The sequence below is a fragment of the Habropoda laboriosa genome, unplaced genomic scaffold (genome assembly GCF_001263275.1).
Source record: "Habropoda laboriosa isolate 0110345459 unplaced genomic scaffold, ASM126327v1 scaffold145, whole genome shotgun sequence".
In the NCBI taxonomy this organism is placed as follows: domain Eukaryota; kingdom Metazoa; phylum Arthropoda; class Insecta; order Hymenoptera; family Apidae; genus Habropoda; species Habropoda laboriosa.
In genome coordinates this window covers 458,222-479,903 of record NW_017100307.1, presented here as the reverse complement: position 1 = coordinate 479,903, position 21,682 = coordinate 458,222, and the positions used below count along the sequence as shown (strand labels likewise).

At 37.1% G+C, this 21,682-nt stretch overlaps 4 protein-coding genes across 6 annotated transcripts in view; 2 read left to right on the top strand and 2 right to left on the bottom strand.

Annotated features, from left to right (window-relative positions):
- Positions 1 to 6,088: 6,088 nt before the first annotated feature.
- LOC108574041 (ubiquitin-related modifier 1) lies at positions 6,089 to 7,811 on the bottom strand. The gene is made up of 5 exons (XM_017936544.1): positions 7,603 to 7,811; positions 7,456 to 7,520; positions 7,316 to 7,397; positions 6,942 to 6,990; positions 6,089 to 6,157 (listed from the first exon to the last, which is right to left on the bottom strand). The coding sequence occupies exons 1-5, from the start codon at positions 7,716 to 7,718 to the stop codon at positions 6,089 to 6,091; spliced, it is 381 nt and encodes a 126-aa protein (XP_017792033.1). The 5' UTR covers positions 7,719 to 7,811.
- LOC108574040 (MATH and LRR domain-containing protein PFE0570w-like) lies at positions 7,314 to 12,721 on the top strand. The gene is made up of 6 exons (XM_017936543.1): positions 7,314 to 7,467; positions 8,512 to 8,883; positions 8,973 to 9,467; positions 9,612 to 12,139; positions 12,231 to 12,448; positions 12,517 to 12,721. The coding sequence occupies exons 2-6, from the start codon at positions 8,526 to 8,528 to the stop codon at positions 12,647 to 12,649; spliced, it is 3,732 nt and encodes a 1,243-aa protein (XP_017792032.1). The 5' UTR covers positions 7,314 to 7,467; positions 8,512 to 8,525; the 3' UTR covers positions 12,650 to 12,721.
- A 399-nt stretch (positions 12,722 to 13,120) lies between these two features.
- LOC108574023 lies at positions 13,121 to 18,173 on the bottom strand. The gene is made up of 20 exons (XM_017936519.1): positions 18,168 to 18,173; positions 17,617 to 17,997; positions 17,442 to 17,509; positions 17,205 to 17,377; positions 16,945 to 17,105; positions 16,689 to 16,871; positions 16,477 to 16,610; positions 16,235 to 16,411; positions 15,767 to 16,071; positions 15,650 to 15,685; positions 15,387 to 15,583; positions 15,082 to 15,315; positions 14,827 to 14,880; positions 14,536 to 14,767; positions 14,325 to 14,473; positions 14,152 to 14,253; positions 13,882 to 14,091; positions 13,615 to 13,797; positions 13,408 to 13,557; positions 13,121 to 13,324 (listed from the first exon to the last, which is right to left on the bottom strand). Exons 1-20 carry the CDS (start codon positions 18,171 to 18,173, stop codon positions 13,121 to 13,123), a joined length of 3,339 nt encoding a protein of 1,112 aa, XP_017792008.1.
- An 852-nt stretch (positions 18,174 to 19,025) lies between these two features.
- Positions 19,026 to 21,682, top strand: part of LOC108574034 (ribose-phosphate pyrophosphokinase 1) — a 13,488-nt gene continuing 10,831 nt past the window's right edge. For all 3 annotated transcript variants that reach the window (XM_017936535.1, XM_017936531.1, XM_017936532.1), the window contains exons 1-2: positions 19,026 to 19,058; positions 19,562 to 19,672. In XM_017936535.1, the coding sequence (XP_017792024.1) occupies positions 19,579 to 19,672 (94 nt within the window). In that variant the 5' untranslated portion in view covers positions 19,026 to 19,058; positions 19,562 to 19,578. The remainder of the gene's footprint in view (positions 19,059 to 19,561; positions 19,673 to 21,682) is intronic.

The following is a 21,682-nucleotide window of genomic DNA, read 5'->3' as shown; positions in this document are numbered from 1 at the left end:
TGGACAGCGTCGTTTTGGTTGGCAAAGAGCTTGCAATTTTAAAGCGGCTTGATCCTTCGAAAATCCTCTCTTTGACGTCTGTGCGTCTGACCATGTACGGTCACGAACTACTTGCAGCCACTTTGCCGCGAGATCGATAACACAGATTCGTCGTCGCGTGAATTATCAGGGAAAGGTGAAACATCGAACCAAAAAGAAAAGAGGAAAGTAAAAATAACCACGATGGTTGCACGCGCTTTTTTACACCGTTGGGCGACATAATATACAGAGCGAGATTAATCACTTTAACCGGCGGAAGCGGCGGCTGAAAAAGTCCTTCAAAACCGCGCAGTCATCTCTTGCCCGACACTTAACGCGTTACGTTCTTATTTTCCGACATTTATACCGCGCACACACACACAGCACACGTACCGTGGCAAAAAAAAAAAAAAGGATTTCGCGCTGGGTTTATTCGGTGCGGAGTTAATTGCGATGTTACCTGTGCTTGGAGGCATCGAAAATACAAAAAGCAGAGCGCGCACACGCGGCGGGTATACACCGAGGTAGGAAAAAGAAATTAAGTGGATTAGTACCCCTAATAGCGAGACAGCGGTAAACTGAAATAAATATGGTGCTCAAAGTGGAAGGGGGAACAGGCTGAATGTAATTATGCTACTAAGCACTTAGTAATTTCCAGCCAGAATAAAGACACCTACACACGCGCGTGTGTGTATAAAAGATAAAGTGGAGAAAAGAGGGAAGCATGGAATGGACGAAGGAAGAAGTTAAAAGTTATCGAGTATCTGGATCTCGTTACAAACCGATACTTTCGGAGGATGAGAGAAGGAGGAGAGGATACTTTTAGGCAATCATTTTTTATCCTCCTATTGGCCCTCCTCGAGTCCCTTTTCCGAATACAATTGAATACGATCGCCGGCGGAGAAATAAATTTCACGATAGAGAAGGGAAATGAGCAGCGACGTGCACGAGGCTTTCCGAACGAGAGAGAGAGAGCGAGGAGGAGAGGGTGCAGACACAAAGAAACGAGGGCGAGCCGTTAAAAGTTGAAGACGCGTTTGCGCGGAACTGTTTCATTGTAATAGCCAAAGTTCTCGGTCGCTTCGTTCGTTCGTTCCGTGGCCTTTATTATTTTATATTTCGTGGCGCGCCGAGATAACAGAAATTATACTTACGTTTCAAAGTGAAACAACCGTTAGCGGGCGACGCGAAACTTTAATTCGCGACGATACCAGCAGACCTTTTCGCCTCCACCTTCTCCAGGACACTTTCCTACTCTTTCTACTCGCAGACGTGACGCCGCGCTCGATTTCATCTTCGCGAGTAGAGTATCCCCGTTTCTTCTCTTGCCTAATACCGAAGGGATTCATGTTCCAGTCCTAATTTCATCGGACAGAAAGTGAGAGAAATTTGGAAAATTTCACTGTGCGAAAAATAAGTATCGCAGGGACGATGAGGAAATTAAATCGCTAATGAGACCGGTCACAAATGGATCGACCGGTTAAGCCTTCCTACGTTCCGTCTGTAATTACTTCTTCTTCGCCCCGTTACCCGTCTTTTTTCAAACTTCCAACTCGTTAAGGTAATACCGGCCACCGCGCCAAATTGTTATCGCGAACCTCGTCCCACCGTTCAACGGTTATTTATCCGGCCACGATGGCGCGGAGCTTAATGTTTACGAATCGCGAGCACCGGGGATTAGGTGGAACGCCGAACAACGAAATATGCCGGGTTAAGTATCCTTACTTCTCCGCGATGTTCCAGTCGTTCTTAACGCTTATTTAAGAGTAATCGATAGAATTGTCGAAATTCTCCGGGGAAATTTATCGGTAGCCGAAGGAAGACTTAGCTCGGATAATGGAAATTTCTCTTCAAGTATTGGCAAACACTGCTTCTTCAATTCTATTACTAGTACTTGAATTAATAAATAGAGTTGACTATTGTTGGATTATTTCTAACAGCACCCTGTAGACAAAGGCACTAAGGCTTCCCACCAGATGTGTCTGGTGTTCGTCTTCGAGTGAAGCACTGCACACTGCGGTACCATAAAGTAAACAGTTCCTAGGTACAAGCGGACCCCAACTTTCTTTTTGGGTGCCCAGAAACAGTCCGTTAGAACATTTCTGTGGATTCGTTTTTAATGATGGCGTGAATGTCGTATGTTTGTTTTGACCTATGGCTGATACTCGAATCGACTCGGGATTGGGGAAACGGTAAGTGTCCTAGAGAGAAGCAGCGAGCAAACAGTAGAACCGCGTTGTTAATGAAAACAAAGAGACCGAGAGCGCAAAAGAGAGAACGAATAAGAGAGCATTGATCAGGTTATCAATATTTCCTTTTATGTATCGTTATCGTTATAGTGCAATTGTTATTATCAAATATATTCGTGTTAAACTTTCAACCACGTGTTATTCACCCACAATTTCAAACAGTAAAGACGTTTCCTCTGAGTCCGATAATAAATAGTATATTAACAGTTAACAAAGACTATTTCATTTCAACAACCCATTTCCAATAACTACATTCTACTCTGGTCTCATCAATCATGTCTCATCCATTGTTTATTATTAATCGATATAAAAAATAACTAGCAGTGAAATCGAGCAAAACTCGATTAAATTTCAAAAGAATTACATGTGACGAGAAGTATGCGTAGTAACAACGGACGCCTAAATCCATTAAGATAAGTAATATGCCTCTACATTGCTATTTCCTTAACGATACTAAAATGATTACCAACATTATTGCTTTAACCCTCCTTCTAATATAAGTGGTCAACTACTAACGAACAGGGGGTCAATTACTAGTTTTTTCATTTTTAAGAGTGGTCAACTTCTGAAGCAATTACTGAATTTTTAAATGTGTTTTATAATCTAGAAGGCTTAAAGAGTATCTTCAGGCATCGACTCTCTCTTAATGACAGAGCAAGTGGTTACTATTGTTCGCGTGGAGGATTTCTCTTAACTGGTCAACTACCGGTACCTTTACCTTAAATCTAGTAGGACGACTAAACAATGAGAAATATAAACAAATTTTTATATTTAAAAAAAAATGATGAACTTGTGTTCACTTTATAGTGCAGTTTTACTCTGCGGTTTCACACGATCCAGTGCGCAAAATACAAAATATGGATTCACGAAACTTACAGAGGAAAATTAAAAAAAAAACAATTGTTATCGTCCCAACTGTTAGTTATAAAATTTGACAAATTAACGTGAAACAGGAAATATCTCGAGTGATACGATTTCGGTCACTCTCTTCGGTGTTATGAAATTTTCAACCAGCCAGTCTACGCGATATCAAAGATCTACGCGAATTTCCTCTTTCACTCGGCGCGCAGACGTTCTGCAATTGGAAATTAATATCGTGAAACATCCTCCTGACGCGTTTCTACGACGCGACCAGTTAGTCAGAGAGGCGGACACGCGGGTACTCCTCCGACATCCGCCTAACACGCACGAGTGCGTTCGACGCACGTGTTACGGACCGGCCGCGAGATACACGCATGCACGATCGTATATAATATAGTGGATCTGCGTCCTCTGTAATGTAATCATGGCTGACACAATTAATCACTGGACCATCCAACCCTGCCGAACCATTAGCGATCGGGACACTCGGTTTCACAGGGGGATGCGTTTCGCGTCTCCGCGCGCGCGCGCGCCCCTCAAAATGCATTGTATCGGTGCACGAGGGCCAGAGACACTCGATGTCGCTAACGACACACGAACGCACTTACGCAAACGTTGGAAACGTAAAGGGAAGGGTGAATTTTGAAGAGGCCCGTGGAAGATTCGTCGAGACTCTCCGCGCGCAAATTAATGGGTTCGAGTTCTGTTCGAAATCAGAAATAACGAGTTCTCTGTGCGTGACTTAATGATTTATCGAGGGTCACTAAGTGCTGTGTAAGTACACGCGGCGTACTTTAAATTTCATTTAAACTTAAGTTCAATGACACTAGGTTTACCGGACGCGTGATTTTCACGCGTTTCCAAGTTTATGATGCGGCACAAAATATTACAATGTGTATTTCGCGTCGCTCTCTCCCGATAAACTAATGTCCGGAGAGATTCCACTAAAGTCGAGTGTGTTATAATTGTTGTGTGCGCTTCGAAAGTTAAACGAGTTCTGTCCTTGGAGTGTCTATGTTCGCTCTTTTATTAACTAGGTGTGTGTTGTGATTGGTGGTGTGAATAAGAAGGTGGAAGTGTGTGGTGATTGGTTTTTCGGGATGCTTGAGAGGTGTCTGTCTGATGGTGTGGAAATTGTTGTTACATAGATTTGTTATATTGCTGTGTACATAGGATTACTGGTGTCGAGGTTCGGTTTATATTTAGAGTCTTCGAAATTTTGACTGTAATGAAGCTATTGACGGGCCATGCCGGGTAAGACTTCTCTTTACAAATACTGTTCCTATGGAAAAGGCCGATGCATTGTTCGGTCGTCGGTACACCCGAACAGTTTACATAAATATATATCACATAGTTTCATTTATAAGTTAACAGCGTGCTTTTAAATAAAATAAGTTGCTTTTTAAAGAAAATGTGCGTCAATTTGACGCGTGTTCGTAAGCCTAATATTAATGTTAATCTTACACGAAAAATCTACTCAGAATAAATGTTACAAAAAAATCCTTTATTCCACAATTTACAAAATTTCGAGATTACGTATAAACAGAGAAGTGCAAAAAATTTCTATTTAACCAAGATCGACAAAGTCTCTCGTTTACAATTCATTTGACGCTCAATTTTCACGCTCGCTCGCAGTATTGGAGAAGTCGATGCTCGTTAGACTGTTTTCGTCGAATTTCCTCGCGTAACATAGTGCCGTGATTAATTGGCGGCGTTGTCTCTCGTTAGTTTATTATACGACGGAGCGACTCGCCCCTATCGACCACCATCGACGGCTGATTGGCTCCGATATCGCGAGAATCTAGTACGGAGACGCGTCGCCGCGCATGGATCATATTAAGCGTAACGCAGGCAGGCCCACGATGCTGAAAGCACAACCGATCGATGTCGAAAAGGGGAAATCGCAGACATCGCGGCAGCGAGTACCAGAGTTGATTAACTTCACTCGGTCGGGCGAGTTGAAAAACCTTCGATACGATCTTTATCGTGTACCGTAAAGGACTACTACCGCCGGTAATTAATTATACAGAAGGAGGAAGTTCACGGAAGTTTCCTCATTTTTTCCGTGAAAAGATCTTCCTCTCGCCGTTTCCTTCTCTATCTCCCTCTTTCCTCCGCTTCTTCTTCTTCCTTTTCTTCGTCTCTCTCTCTCGATCTTTACAAAGTTCCAGCACGATCATTACTTTTAATAGAGCCTCCAGAGCGACCAACAACTAAATCTCGTTGCGAACTGATCGCGACGCGCAATCCCTACTTCAACATTGAAGCTAATTTTCCGACGCAACTACCGGAAGTTAATTACGCTTCTTTCTGTTTTCTTTCCGTCTTCTTTTCTCTCTCTTTTTTTTTTCCTTCTCTCTGTCAAATTGGCAAGAGTCGAAGCTCCGAGCGAGACAAGATGCTTCACCAGAAATTTTACGTTCCCTACGCGACAAATTGAATTAGACGAGCTCTACTGGAAGTTACACCCGTCTCTTTTCCTCTCGTCGTCCCCGTCTCGACGTTAATTACGAGGTAATGCATGCAAAGCTGTATACGAGCGCGAGAAAATCGTAAGAGTTAAGTACCAACACGGCAGAGTCGCGTCTCGGCACCGGTGGTAACGGTGGAACAGGATACGGCCCATTGGCGATGCAGCGAGAAAAGACGGGGAGGCAAAGAAGAGGAGAAGAATAATACGAGGATCGTTGGAGAACCGCCAAAGTGTCAGTCGTAATATTACAGTCGTTATACGTGGAACATCGAAAACGGTACGTTCTACCAACGAACATCTTGTTCTCTCTCCGACGCTGTGTGCACGCATGCACACACACGTCTCGTCCCCTTACAAACGAGCAACCCTTCGAACATTCACTTTCTTCGTACTTTTGAAATCGAGCTGAATCTATCGCAGCGCCATCTTCGATTTCCTCCTCGTCGATCGTCACGTGTTTTTTTTCTTCTCTTGGTAAATCGTCCTTTTACCCTCCGTGTAAGGTGGATATGAACAGTATCGTGTCACCGGAGCATATTTTATAATTGCCCTCGCCCTGCAAAATTTCGATAAAATCACCATTAAGTAGAACGACCGAATTTCGTTTTTATTCTTAGCGTTAGAAAGAGGAAAAAAGCGAGGCGTGCGCTAAAGCGACAAAAGGGACGACATACGTGTAAGTAGATGTGTATTGTAAGGGAGCAGAGGGGAAAAGAAGAAAGGAGAAGAAGCATGATCGAGGCATGCGAAGCTTCGGGAAATGTTGGTATTATCATAATAATAGCTGAAGCCATCATCCTTTCCGCCTCTGTTCTCTCTCTCTCTTTCTCTGCGGTGCCCTCTCTCCCCTCCCTAAGGCAACTCTCCAGGCTCCTTTCTCTCCGCGACAGTGCTTCAGGATGCGGAGCCTAATAGCGCTCGCGTTTTGTACATTTGCAAATTTAAAATGATAATTTGCCCGTGGGTGTGGCGAGAGCCTTCAGGTCGTTTGCGCCCTTTCATCGTTCTCTTATTTTCCACCCTCTGACTCTGCCGCCGGTAGGTCGATTATGCGGCTCGCAAAAAATCCCTGACCAGATACTTTCGTACGACGTTTGTCAGATGTCGCACACAAATGTGCGTGATTACGACGAACGCGTTATTGCCCCAAGAGGATAAATACGGAGAATACGTTTCGTGTAGTTTCTCGTGTATATAAATAAAGAGAAAAGGAAATTGATATTTATCGTGTGTACTTGTGTCAGATTCTATGTGTGTTCGCGTAAGGTGTCATTCACTGACGCGAAATGTTATTTAAAAACAACTTGTTAGATTACGATGTGAATAAGAGATATACTTACGAGCAATTCCCAATCAGTGTCATTCACGAGAACCAAAATTCCTGGTCGCCTGTATGGATAAAATGTTACAGTGTGTAGAATTTTAGTAAATATTTTTTATAAACTTTGTATTTTATACAGATCGAACGAAAACGTTCGTGAAACTGAACGGTGCTGCTCTCTAGCGTACCGCCGCGACACTAGCGAGTCGCCATCTTGTCGAATTCGCAAGTGCGAATTAACACAACATACCGTATTGTGTTTGTAGTGCGACACGCGTGTCACTGTAAACTCTGCGTGAGCCAAACAGAAGATTTACTCGTACGGTATTTTAAACTGTTATTTGAAATATTTCTAGCGCGAGTACAGATTTATAAAATGAATGAACAACTTACACGGTATCTCCTTGTATGAAAAGTTCCGGTCGTTCTTTCAAGAGGTTATCTTTTAGCCAAAAAAGTAACTTTTGTATGGTCCCTATAAAATTTTCACGTGGCAAATTGAAACTACATTGGAGAACATTTGTAATACTTACATTCGCTTCCAGGTAAGTTCACCTCGTGTTTTTTTTTCTTGTCGAAAAGTAGTTCCGCCCCACCCCTGAAATTATTTCGCGGATAATTTATTATACCTATACCGTGAACTATAGGAAAAGTTGGGTTAGGTATAAGTTCGACGTTACCCGAATTCGATGGTTACAAAAGTTCCGCTACCTTCGTTACACATATTTGTTTTCGTTTTTTTTTTTTTAATTTTGTCTGAGTATCTCACTTTGCAATTTCTATCTGCTATTGTCATATATTTACAAAAAAATATCGTTCACCGTGCATAGAAACAACGTGAGTGACAATACAGCTCGATTCCACGTTCCTTCCATTCAACTGGTCAGTAATGTATACGTCACTCACGGCAGATAATAGTTTCTGCACTTAAAATTTATTTTAAAATGTTTTTTGTATACTGCGATAGATCTTTTCTCAAGGCCCGTTTCATTTGATAACAATACGTGTACAAATGCTTATAGTAGTTGACGATCGTATATTGTCCTACATTACGAATTCAGAAATGATACGCTTTTTTGAATGTTTGTTTATGCTGGTTTAAATTATGATACTATTGACATTAATACTATTATATAACATCTCAGACAAATGCGACGAACTAAACAATGAAATTTAGAACAGGTACCCCTTCAATGCCACACAAAGTACACTCCTGTGTATTCGCAGGTCATTAGTCTCACAATAATTATGTCTTTAATTGCAACTTGAAGATTCTATTGTATATGGTTAAGAATACTTAATGAATAAATAAAGACTATTAATTGGAAGCAGTATTAAAAAATGTAGATAATCTTAAAGAAATACACAATAACAAAAATACATCTGATAAAAATGTTGAATATGCGAATGGACTGAGGTGCAGGTGCCATCAGCGGCAGCTGTAATGGCGGCTGTCGGGAAAGTGCGATTGCATGCGTTAAATATCTAAAAAAAAACAAAATAGTTCGCGTTCAATACACTTTTGCATAATTTTAAAGTTTGTAGAATCGTATAATCCCGCGTAAACGTAACACATCTTGCGTGTTCAGTATCAACTTTCACAATGTCGGAAGAAAACGAACATACCTCGGAAGACACCGAGGCAGAAATGAATACGGAAAATCACAGTAAACAACAATCGAAGAGTGAAACGAGCATGTTAAACAATGAAACGGAACAACCTATGTTGGAAGATGAAGAAATGCCAACGTACATTAGTGTATCAAGTCCATCGAGGCGCGAAGATTCGGATGTTAATAATACAAAACAACAGGACAGAATTCCAATAGAGGAAGACCACAGTCGAAGTCCTTATCCTAGTGATGATCAAGGAGGTGGTAGTATCTATGTATTATCTTCTGGAGAAGAGACTACTCATGGATATAATGATGAAGAAGATGATGAATATGCAGATAGTGATGGTAAGTAAACGACATATAGACTTCAGTTAGTAACAAAACAAATTGCTTGATACATTGATTTTCTTTGCAATTGATACATATGTATGTAGACATGGATGAAATGGATCTTGAAAATGACCATGACAATGTAATGTTAGAGGGTGAGGAAGAAGAAGATGAAGATGACGATGAAGAGGAAAATCCTTTGAGACTGCATCATGATGATTTTGAAGATGACATAGATTATGAGCCAGAATGTTTTGATAGAGTGTCTGATGACTTTGTGCTAAACACCAGATTAAAACATCATCCTAAAGAAAGAAGTTTGTCGCTTCAAGATTTAAGTATAACCAAAACTTTTGGCCTCTCACCATTTAATAGGAAAAGGCATAGCATTTTTAGGTACAATTATTCAAATATGCAACACAATCAGGTAGAAAATCTTGTTACAAATAAAAAGCAAGCAGTACCACATAAATATCAACATGTGGAAAGTAAAGTGAAACAGTACATAAAGGATATAAAGGAACAAAATAGAAAATCTATAGAAAAACGTGTTAAAGAACAAGAAATTTTGATGAGTAAAAATCACGAAGAGAATGAAAGTAAGTATTTTTATTTTGTTACACTTTGAGTTTACATATTTAAAATATCTGTCTGATGTTTATTAGTAAATATTAAATTAAGATGTGTTTATTAGAAAATAAGTAAATCCATAAGTTAATAAGATTGCTTTTCTTTCTTTATAGATAAAGACACTGAGCAATTGAAGGCAAAAGTTACTAAACAAGCCATAAAAGATTATGCAGAAGAGGCTATTAAGGATTTACAAAGAGAAGAAACTGAAGATGATAATGTAAATTATAATACAGCACAAATAGTAGAAAATGGTGAAAATAATAAAACTTCTAACAGAGGAATTGAAAGCCAATATAAACTTATTCGAAAGGACACTGAATACAATGATATACAAAGTGAAAAACGTACACAAAATTGCGACGATAAAATAGAAAAACGAAATGGTTCTGTAGATATTAATAAACATCATATTGAATATCAAAACACTATAGATAGAAATGTAAAATTTGGTAACATAAATCAGTCTTCTTTAGTTAATGGTCATCAGCAGACACCTACATTTATTAATCTGCGTACATTAAGTTACGAAGAATACATGCATGATACTTCTAACACTGAACAGGGTGAAGAATCTGAAGAAAAACCAGAGAAAAATGAATCGGAAGAATATAATGATACAGAAATGATTAATGCACAAGAAATTGATAACAGTAACACGAGTTGTCCATTGAAAATTGAAAACGTTAAAAGTATCCGCATAACGCAAGATGAATCAGAAAATTTAACTTTTGGAAAAATTAATCCGACTATTCGAATAAATGCAGAGAACTCTGAAATAATTCAATTGAAAGCTCAACTTACTAAAAAAGATGAACAGTTCCATAATTTACGAGATGTTTATCAGAAAACACTGGCAGAAAATATAAAAATGAAACAGGAATTAGATGCTTTAAAAAAATCGTTAGCTAAATATGAAGATGAAAGTAAAACATGTGAAACGAAAATTGCATCAGTACAAACTGAAGCAATTGTAGAGTCTTCTACTTCCAATAAAGGTACTACATCTTCAGGAGAAGGAAACAAAGTATCCACCAGTAGTGTTGCATCTACAGTAAGTTCTGTTGATCCATGGGCAGAAAGTTCTTACAGTCCAGCTATATCAATTAAACCACCCGATTTGACCCCAATTCTTAATTCTGATGATAGCATTGTACTCACTGATGGTATAACTCCAAGAAAAATAGCGCATCCAATATCTCGAACATTTATCACTTCATCGCGAATTCTGCAAACACTTTCAAATATAACGCAAGGTAAAACAAAAGTTGAAAGTCCTTTGGTAAAACATACGAGTCAAAAACGATTAAATGAAAATTCAGCAAATCAGTTATTAAATTTGGCTTACAATTCTCCAATGCATGCTTCAAGTTCCAAGAAAAGAAAAGCAACAGAAATGCTTGGTCCTTCTACTTTTGTTCAACCTTTTAAAATACCTCACACTTCCATAGAATTGGAAAGAAAAAATAGTATCGATGCAACTGAGGTATCATTTAAATATTCTGAAGAAAATACAAGTTCGAAATCAGAACAAGAAGAGAAAAATACATCTGTTAATAAAAATATTAATGATTCTAAATCTATAGAAGCTAAGATGGGAGAAGCAGAAGATAATGAGGACAGTGTAAAATGTTTCATATATAGAGATGATGAAAATAGCAAAAACAAAAGTTTCTTAATTCAAGCAGAAGAACCTACAAAAAATAGATTAAATGATGAAAAAAATCGTATACAAGAATGTGGGCCATATTTATTGGGTAATCTTGAAGTAAGAATGTCCGAAATAAATGGAACAATCAGTGTTTGGGGTAAAGAAATAAGTCATGAATCCGTGAGCGATAACGAGGACGATATGGAGGTATCTATAAAATCACCTGAAAAGCAAACGTGTCACTGTTGGCCGAATATAACATCACAAACTAGATTTAATGGAAGTCCATTTATGTGTTCAACCAACAAAAAACAGAAAATTCCATCAAAATTCAACAGATCCAATATTTCTCAATGTTCTCACAATTTATCGTTACATTCAGTAAAAGCATCTTCCTTCGTAGACGATATAAGTGATAAAAGACATAAGGATAATTGTTTGAGCCCAGATACTTGTGTTCCTTGTTGTGAAAAATACGATTCCTCCAAATATCATAACAAATGGTCACCTTGTAAAAATGTTCCGAGTCCGCAAGAAAAATTACATTCCTGTTGTACGCATCATACAGAATTTATAGATAAAGAGTGTAATTGTGGTTCATATCATGAGAAACAAAAATATGATAGCCCTAAGTGTTTTAAAGATAAGTTTCATAATAAGGGAATCCGAAGAAATTCATACAAAAATACATTCACACCAGATTCGAAGAATCATTTGCATGGAAATATTACGAACGCTGCTGCCGAAATGAGCGAAGTAATTTGCAAATACCATACAACGTGTCGACATTCACTTCAAAACGTGATGAATAGTAGTTCACATTCAAAATGTTGCAACACTATTAAAGACATTTCTTGTGTATGTAAATCATCTTCGGACAATATAAATAATCATGAAAATTTTGACATTCATTCATCCAATCATAATTTTTCAAACAATGACGAAGAAGACCCTCTAATTTTACATAAACGATCTAATGAAACATCTGAAGTAAGATAATAATAACATAATTACGAACCTGTCTAATTTATCAACGATTTCATGCTGATGCAATGTTTTCTGTAAAATTCTTTATGTATAGACGAGACAACGAAGATTAAGTGGCAAAAGAGTAAGAGGTATTCTTATGGATCTTTTACGAGGATGTGGAGATTGTCGCAGTAATAGTACTTCCGGTTTAAATAAAAGTGGACACCAACAAAAAGAAACACCTTATACGGTAAATGGTCCTGCACAAATTAAAATTTCTTCTCCTGCACCCGAACCTACATGTTCCAGTTCTACACAATGCAACGACAGGTAATTTTACCTTTTTATACTATTATAAATATACGACGTAATAAATACACTGTTGTTTCTACTTATAGGTGTTGTCATGCATACGCACGGCGGATTGAGTCTCAGCTTGAAGAATTCCGAATGGAAATGGAAAGAGTACGGTCGCGTTCAGACGCAATCCTCAAGATGCTCAATATGCTTCACTCTGTGGATATGAACTAATGAAACTTATCAACTATAAATAAGTGCTTTTCCTTGTACAAATCACTATTTTCATTTCCTTAAGTTGAGATATGCACCATCATCAAATTTTATTATTTTCCTCTTCTACTTCATTGCATATAAAAAATACGTGATCCATTTATTAAAATAAAATAAATAAATATGAAAAAAAAGGGGATGCTACATTGTACCAGATACATCATTTGTACTGAAATGATTCAATTTTTGCGACATTGACAAATTATAATCTCAGACAAATTTCATATGATTTTTATACCGTACATTTATTATTCTTAAACGAATTTAATTTAACTATGGTTGCATGAATATATTGACGTGTAGAAACTGGGAAATTTTTTGTTACACCTTAAGACAATGTTTAACATGTAATTTAAGTAAGGCAATGAGACGATTACCGTCTCATTAAAATGTTTCAGTTCGATATCAATAAAATATTAATTAAATTTCCTATTAATAATTGCAGTCGCAGGAATCGAATCCTGCCCCAGCCTCTCCAGGTAAAACACCAGGTGGAACCTCTCCTTGCCCCTTAAAGATATTGCTGTAAGATGTTTTCAGGTAATTTACATGACCTTGCAGTGACCTTATTCGACCTTGAGCCTGTTCAAACGCCTCATTTAGGTTGTTTATCTGACCCTGCATTTTCTGTCTAATCTATAAAGGATAAAACAAAACAAAAAATGAGTTATACCTAATGTTTAAACAGGTGTAACTTAAGTCTTTTAACGATGAATTACTTCATCTTTATCCTTCTGTGCAGCTCTTGCAGTAGCTCTGCTTTGAGCCAACTGCCTCTCCATTTCTGCAATTTGTCCCTGCATAGACCTTCTCACAGTTTCACATCTTTCCTTCGTTCTTGCTACTTGTCTCGCAGAATCTTCTCGCACCTTCAATATCCATCAAAATTAACGTATGATTTTATAATAAAACACACAACGATATACCTGATCGAGCATCGCCGTTAACTGGGTGGTTTCGTGTGTCTTCTCATCGATACGTTTCTGCATTTGCGCCTCATGTTCCTCGAATCTAGCAAGCGTATTCTTCATACGCTCGTTGTCATGTCGCAGCTCCGCATTCTTCCTTTCCAATTCGTCAAATCGCCCTGTACCATGACCTCTTTCATCCTATGTATCATACATAATTTATAAACATGTAATTTGTTTTCCTAATGGAAACTCCTTAATAAAAAAAAATATAAAGACAATAACCTGAAGTGCTTGATGCTCGCTACGTAACACGTCCAATTGATTTTGCAATGTTTGAATTTTATCTTTGCACCCTATTACCTCCCGCGATAGATCCTCGCAATTACGTTCGGCAATCAAGCGCATTTGTTGGGCTTCTTGAAGCTTTACTTGCGTTTGCTTCAAAATATCCGGCAGAGGTGCAAGTTCAGCGAGCTTTTCTTGGAATTGATTCTATTAAAAAAATAATAATAAAATATATCGATAACTATGCACGTGTGATTGTCTACGCACTTTAACCCTTCCTATTTCCAAGGTCACGTTTTCGTTCATCCTTGCGTTGTCCATCTCCATGAGATCAAGTTGTCGACGTTGTTCTTCAACTTGTTGCTGCGCCTATTTTTGTTTTGTTTTTTAATTATTTTACGCATGTTCATGTCTTTAAAGGACATATTACGAATGAAAACCTGTAAGTATTTATTTCGGTAGTCTTCCAACTGCGCAGCTTGATCTTGAATCAAGGATCGCAATTCCTCGAGCTCGTCTTGCGCTTCTCGGAAACGTTGCTTGAAGACGATCAAAGTTTGCTCCTGCTCGACCATCTGTTCCTTAAAACCTGCCGTTTGTAGATCAATTAGATTCGATCGCTCGAATCAAAAGAACGTACGAAACAATCACCTGCATATTTATCTTTCTCTGCTTCCATCGACTTTAAACGTTCTACAGCGTCCACCAGTTTGATGTCCAATTTCTCTTTCTCCTCGATGGCTTCGCGAGTTTGCTGTTTCAACTTGTCAGCATCTGTTCTTAAACACGAAACCTCGCATAATTTGTTTTTGTAATCATCTTGCAGACGTGCATATTGCTCGCGTAGATCACGTAACTGTTGCTGAGGACACGTGCTAGCGCCCTTTTATTAAATAGCCGGCTTTAGTTCGGGTTCAATTCCCTTCTCAAGTTCAATCTTACCATAGGGGCATTTATGCATGGACCGGTACAGGTTGAGGACGGAGCTGGTGGCATCTGTGCACGACGAAAAATGATTTTAAATGACATGCGTTATCGTACTTAACGACAATAAAAAATACCTGAAATTTCTATAAAAACATTGTTTATTTCGTACAAAATTTTGTCGTAGTTAGTAACAATTCGTTTGCTCTTAGTTTAATTTCTCTCAATTGTGTTCCCCATACAACCAAGTTGATCGAAATATTGCACGGATACCTTGGGAAGAGGTACAGGGAGAGGTTGCATAATTGGTACAGGAGGTGCGAACGGAGGCGCGCCAGGACCTTGAAGATTCATGGATGCAGGAGGACAACAACCGCATGGTGCACAAGGACCGGTACATTTCAATAATTTACGTTGTTGTTCCAATTGTTGACGTTCACGTTGCACGTTAGCAAGCTCTATCTGCATGTTGCGCACCTCGCATTCCATGCTGCCCAATTGTTGCTCCTGAAAAAAATTACAAGTCTCGTAACTATAACGATCGAATTGATGCTCGGTTATATATCTGGAAGATGTACTAGCTGTTTGGTACTGTTCCCATAGGCTGCTAATTTATTCTCCAATTCCGCGGGACATGCTCCTCTTGGCGGAGGTGGAGGACATGGCGACTTGGCCGTTGCAGGACTTCTGCAACACATCTCATCAATTTGCGAGGAGGATGTACTATCGATGCAAGCACCCGTTACTGACGCGCCACCCGCAAGTCTAGGCGAATCTGTAAATGTTCACATTCGTTGATCTGACGATTTCTCAGTTACACGGTGATAGTATGATAACTCACCTCCGCAAGGTAGATACGTACGACTCTCCCGTTTCACTGAAACACGTTAACGTTCATTTTAAATGCTGTATGAAGTGAGATCGATGAATAATGAATTTAGATATCATTGGTATGTACCACACGTGGTATTTGGCGATAAAGTGTCTAGGCAACACTTGCACCGACAATAATCATCGTCTTGCTGTAACGTAGTGGTGTATGAGATGGAACGAATAGGACGTGGACTTGACACTCCAGACAATATTCCACCTGGGCAGGTGTAACAAGGACTGGTGATTCGTTGATTTAAGCAAGCTATTTGTCGAGTCAATTCCACATTTTCCTTCACGACTATTCGCATTTCAGCCTGCAACCCGCATACCTTCCTCTGAAGGTTCTCAACAGCAGAGTCCTTTTCTAACAGTGCCTCTTCTAGTTTGTATCTGATATGTCGCATGAGTTCACTTTTTTATAATATATCACATGGCATATGTCAATTACGTCGTTAAGGAGACTGATTGATTTTCATATCTTTTTTTTTGTTAGATTTTCAGTTATTTCTTCAGATTGAGAAATAAAATTACCGGGTGTACGAAATGAACTTACTTTCCACCTTCGAGCTGTGCGTTCTCTAGTACTAATTTTTCCTGCATGGTCAACGATTCTGTTAATTTTCCTGTTAAACTTTGCAGACATCTGTCCTTCCCCTTTTTTTTACTGTCTGCCACTACAATTTTTGGAATTTCGTCTTCTGTGTATCCACAGACAATTACTCTTGGAAGTCTAATTAAACGGAAACAAAGTCTCAAATATGTTCTTGAATTGTAAATAGTAATGTTGCAACATACTGATCTTCCGGATATTCTATTTGCGGCAAATCGAAAAGATCTTCACGTTTATCTAATTCCACCTCTATTTTCTTATCTATCATGTCTATCTTATCTTTCACGCTAATTTCCTCTTCGATTTCTTCCGTAATGACCTACAATCCTTGATTTTATACACTGATAACAATCTTCTTCCGTTTACTTCTCACGATAAATAATACGAAAATACCTACTGCACTTGGTTTCGTATAAGGTAGCATATCAAACATTTTAGCAAACGTGGTACTTGAATGATCAGCTAAACCTAATAATCGTTGCAACTTCCTAGTTATCTCCTCGAATTCTGCCAATTTCTTCATCACTTCATCCTGCTTCTCGTGAATCACCAACGTATCATCCTCCGTTAAATCTTTTTTCTACAATAAAAAAGAAGGTACTTTCTTTCCAAACTTTAAATGATTGTTTTTTTTTTTTTCCTGTAGATATTACAGTTGAGAGTTCGGCTATTTCCTTTTTCAACTGTTCAATTTCTTTCGAAAGCATCACGCAACGTTCGTCTGCCTTCTTCATTTCCATCATTACAGCGCTATCGGTCAATGGAGACGAACTCAATATCGATTCTTGTCGACCACCAGGTTTAATTGGCACGCCTAAGCAAAATATATACATTAAAAAAATTTTTTTCAGAACTTTTCAGTTGTCTTCTTGTACAGTGTTTTTCAATTTTACTTTCGTTTAGAATATTATACCTTCACCGACACCGGGAGGAAGCGGATACGACGGAGGACGATCATCCTTCTCTTCAAATACATCTTTATCTTCCTGTTCTGCTTCTGGTTCTTCCGCTTCTTCTTCCTCTGGTTCAGCTTCAGTTTCAACATCTTCGTCGGGAACTTCTTCTATCACTTCTTCGTCAGCCATGCTTAATAATTAGATCAGTTTATAATAAAACAATTCTCATTGATAAAATATAAACGAAAATGAAATATTTCATACTTTGGTGATTCCTTCTCTTCCGGATTTGTTTTTTTTTATAGTCATCGACCTCGTAAATCTGTCCAAATTACTTTATATCAACGTGTGAAAATTTATCTGTTTTTAAATGTATTATTAAACGATTGGATTACTTATTAACTATTGCTAATAATACCAAAATCACACCCGTTCAAGAATGTGCGGTTCAAGATCGACTTGTTGCTGGAGAAATATCGATTCTACAAAATTCTTCGAGTTTCTTGATTCGAAAGAAGAAACATGACCCTCTTGGTGATATTCGATCGCCAACGAACGTATGTCCGGTAAATTTAGAGGTTTTTTTAGATCGAACAAAGATTCCAGCGAACCGAAAGCATCTCTTTTCAACGTGGACTCCCTGTGTTCCGCGGCTGTCTTCTGTAACTTCGGAGTACACTTTTGCAAGCGTTTCAAATCATGGAAGCTTTTGGTCTTAGCGGTCGCCGAACCGTCGAATTCGCGAACATGAAGAGATTTTGGTGAATTTCTTGGAGATCGGGATGGATTCCACGTGCACGGTCTCCGCTTCTAAATTAATTCAATTCTACTCCTTAAAATATTCCTTTCCTTCTTATACGAAAAATTCTGTTTTACTTTGTCAACAGGAATTGTATTAAAAATACTCCACGTAAGAAAAAAGACTTGTGATGTCAACGATTGTCGCAAGTATATCGAAAAAAATTTAACGAATATTTTACCTTCATTATTTTACCTTCGATACGACACCGTTTTTTTCGCTCAATAGCACGAGATAGATCTTTACAGTATTATTGTAACTTCAAAAAGGACGACCCCTTTAATTTCCTTATATTCAGTGCAGAAACGGTACCGTTATCAAATTGCGTCGAACGATTTCTCGATTTATTGTTCGAAATGATCTTTTTTTGGGTAGTTTTTATAGTTCTAAAAACTGCAATACGTTAAAATAATAATGATTCGATAAATTTATTAATATTACGAGGAAATTAATATTTTTGTTAAATTTGACACTTACACGGGAAAACCTTCAATTTCTACGAATAAGAATATGAGGCATGCGTCATTTATTTTCATGTTATACAGCTACATATTTGAACTTGTCAGCTGTATCCAAGACGTATCCAACTTCTTGCATAAAAATTACGAAGGATCGTATTTACTGCAACTGAATAACCTCTAAGAAGGATTCTCCGCTTTTATCCTTTATATATTGTATAACAATAATAATAAATAATAATGATAATAAATAATATTGAACACACGTATTATTACTTTAAAATTAATGAACAAAGAAGTATACAGAAAACGTCAATTAACAACGCTTAAAGATCTATCGATGTCATGAATATATGTATGTTATAAAACGTTTAATTTAACATATGTTTGAATTCTTATAATAACAAAAATAATAAAGAATCTATGTAATAATTACTCTAAAATTAGTGTAAAAAACTACGTATTTTTACATAGATAACTACGATACATTATAGAATTTATTATGCTATAAAAATTTGTACGACTCCTTTCACGATCAGCTGAAAGCATTTACGAAATAATTATGTTATATTAAAACACGAAAAATTAAGAAAAACAATCTGTTATTTAACATTGTAAGTAGTATGCTTTTCTGTCTAATGGATATACAAAATTTTGAATGCGTTATGACAATAATACATTCGTTCAAAAAAGTTTGCAAAATTTCTGTTACGTGCAAACGCACCTAGTGTCATGTGATTTTGTGTGTTTGTATACAAAAAATGTAAATACATTCTTTCTATAAGAAATTCTAATGGTTTAGAGTAAAACACGTGTTTATAAGACGTATTTCATAAATAGTTTAGTCTATATTTTTATAAAATGGAGGTTATGGATTACAGTAAGTGTTTATAGCTTGTCAAGTAATACACAGCATTTACAATATATGTTTTTTTTTTAATTGAAATATATGCATATGTAAATTAATATAAAAAGAATTGAAGAATTGTTATATTTTTTTTTACTATGGGTTACATAAAGAACATAAATCACTTTTTATGTCATAAATCACAGAATAGAGAAACTCATACACGTATACTTTTATTTATGAATTTACAAGTTTTGTAAAATATTACAGCAGAAGAGGCAGCATCAATGGAGGATACAGGAGAGGATCATTCTGAAGAATCTGATAATAATGACACTGCTGACAATAATTTAGAAAATGATGCTCAAACAGAAGATACAAGTGAGTTAAATTTATGTTCTACATATATGCTATTAAGTTTGGAAAATAATATTATATTTATAATGTTATATCTCAGAAGATAATGATGACAATGAAACAAAAGCAAAGAAAGCAAAAGAAACAACCTTAGATGAGTCTGAGGTTGATTCTGATCAGTCTTGTCCAATATGTATGGATTTATGGACTAGTTCTGGAGATCATCGATTGTGTTGTTTACGCTGTGGACATTTGTTTGGATATAGTTGCATTTTAAGATGGTTACAAAATTCTTGTACCAGTGCAAACCGTCGTTGTCCCCAATGCAACAGAAAAGCTGCTGCAAAAGATATCAGAATGCTGTATGCCAAAAAATTGACATCGATAGATACCGCCGAATTAGATAAGATAAAAGAACAATTAAATAGTGTTACAAGAGAAAAAAATCGTGTAGAAATGGAACTTTCAAAACATACTTTAAGACAAAAGTTGTTTGAACAACAAATTACTAGTATGAAAAATCGAATATCAGAACTTGAAAGCCAGCAATCAGAAATAACTGTTCATTCACAGCAAAATACTTCTAAACATATGGTTAAAAAGTTTCATTTAGATCGCTCTATAGAAATATGTAAGGATGGTGGTTGTCGCGTGTTAGATTATAATCCCTGGTTTGGATTCTTAGTTGTATCTCAGAAATCAACGAGCACATTATTCTCGGGTTACGGGATTAAAAAAATTGACTCGGATAAATTTCAACCACGTCAATTTATTCTTTTACACAGTCAAGCAATAAGAGATATTACATTTAATACAGCTCAGCAGTCGTTGTTGCTTAGTGTTGGTTTTGATAAATGTGCAAAATTAATGGATATTCAAAATAACATGATCATGCACACTTATCAAACCGAATTTCCATTATGGAGTTGCTGCTGGTCAGGAGACAATTCAAATATATTTTTTGTGGGTGCACAGAATGGATCAATAACACAATTTGATATTAGGCAAACCTCTGGTGCTATTGAAACTTTAGACAGTCCAGGGGATAGGTCACCAGTGGTTTCTCTAGCCACAGTACCTTCCAATCCTGGTAGTGGCATAAGTAGGGGTGGATTTATAGCATGTCGTTTAAATACTTGTTATGCTTATGAACAAAAAGACTCAAAATATATTGCCAAACAAATATTTCTCGAAGGTCCGTTTGTATCCGTATGTTATGACGATAAAAACAATCATACTTTAATATCTTCTCGACCAAATGCTAGGCAACCTCATGCTAGGCACATAGTATGTACCATAGAAAAAGGTAACGATGAATCAATTATTTGTAATGTAGTACACACATTTCACGCTGGTAATTCTCAACAGTTATTGTCTCGACCGTGTTATGTAAATACCGAAAATGATACATTAGTTGCTGCACATCAAGAGTCTACTAGTAGTATATCATTATGGAGTATATCTACTGGAAAGCAAGTAAATAGTCTCCCTGTTTCTGATCCCGTAGTGGATATAAGCGCAGTCAATGTTGATAGTAATTTATTTTTGGCAACACTTTCATCAAAAAAAGTTAGGATTTATAGTCACGGATAATTATTATTGCTATAGAAATAACATAATGTATTAAGTAAATTGTAACACGGTGTTACTTAACTCACGTGACAAATGCCTTGCATACATACATCACAAAATTATAATTTATAAGTACACAATGTACAATTGCCAATGTCATATTTCTTAACTTTACATCTAAATAGTATCTCTTCACATTGAATACTCTGATGATAAAAACATGTAAACAATATAAAAGTCAGGATTATTATAAACAAAGCATAAATGCTCTTATTAATGATAATGCAAAAGTTTTTCACATACATAATATTAATTACTAAAAAATTGTAAAAATAAATTATGAAGTTACTAAATTCCATTTAATACACGTATTTTTAAGACTATGCAATAAATGTTCTTTGTATTATATAAATATATTTTTGTAACTATTTAAGACTGTTTCAATATTGTTGTCCTAAATAT

Coding starts and splice junctions, on each gene's coding strand:
- LOC108574040 (XM_017936543.1), top strand. CDS start 8,526: ATGTCGGAAGAAAACGAACATACCTCGGAAGACACCGAGGCAGAAATG. Junction 8,884..8,972: donor TGAATATGCAGATAGTGATG/GTAAGTAAACGA, acceptor ATATGTATGTAG/ACATGGATGAAATGGATCTT. Junction 9,468..9,611: donor AAATCACGAAGAGAATGAAA/GTAAGTATTTTT, acceptor CTTTCTTTATAG/ATAAAGACACTGAGCAATTG.
- LOC108574023 (XM_017936519.1), bottom strand. Junction 14,768..14,826: donor CATGCATAAATGCCCCTATG/GTAAGATTGAAC, acceptor ATTTAATAAAAG/GGCGCTAGCACGTGTCCTCA. Junction 14,474..14,535: donor AGAGAAAGATAAATATGCAG/GTGATTGTTTCG, acceptor TACAAACGGCAG/GTTTTAAGGAACAGATGGTC.
- LOC108574041 (XM_017936544.1), bottom strand. CDS start 7,718: ATGACAATAGCAGATAGAAATTGCAAAGTGAGATACTCAGACAAAATT. Junction 6,991..7,315: donor TTCATACAAGGAGATACCGT/GTAAGTTGTTCA, acceptor TTATCCATACAG/GCGACCAGGAATTTTGGTTC. Junction 6,158..6,941: donor ACACTGATTGGGAATTGCTC/GTAAGTATATCT, acceptor GAAATTTTGCAG/GGCGAGGGCAATTATAAAAT.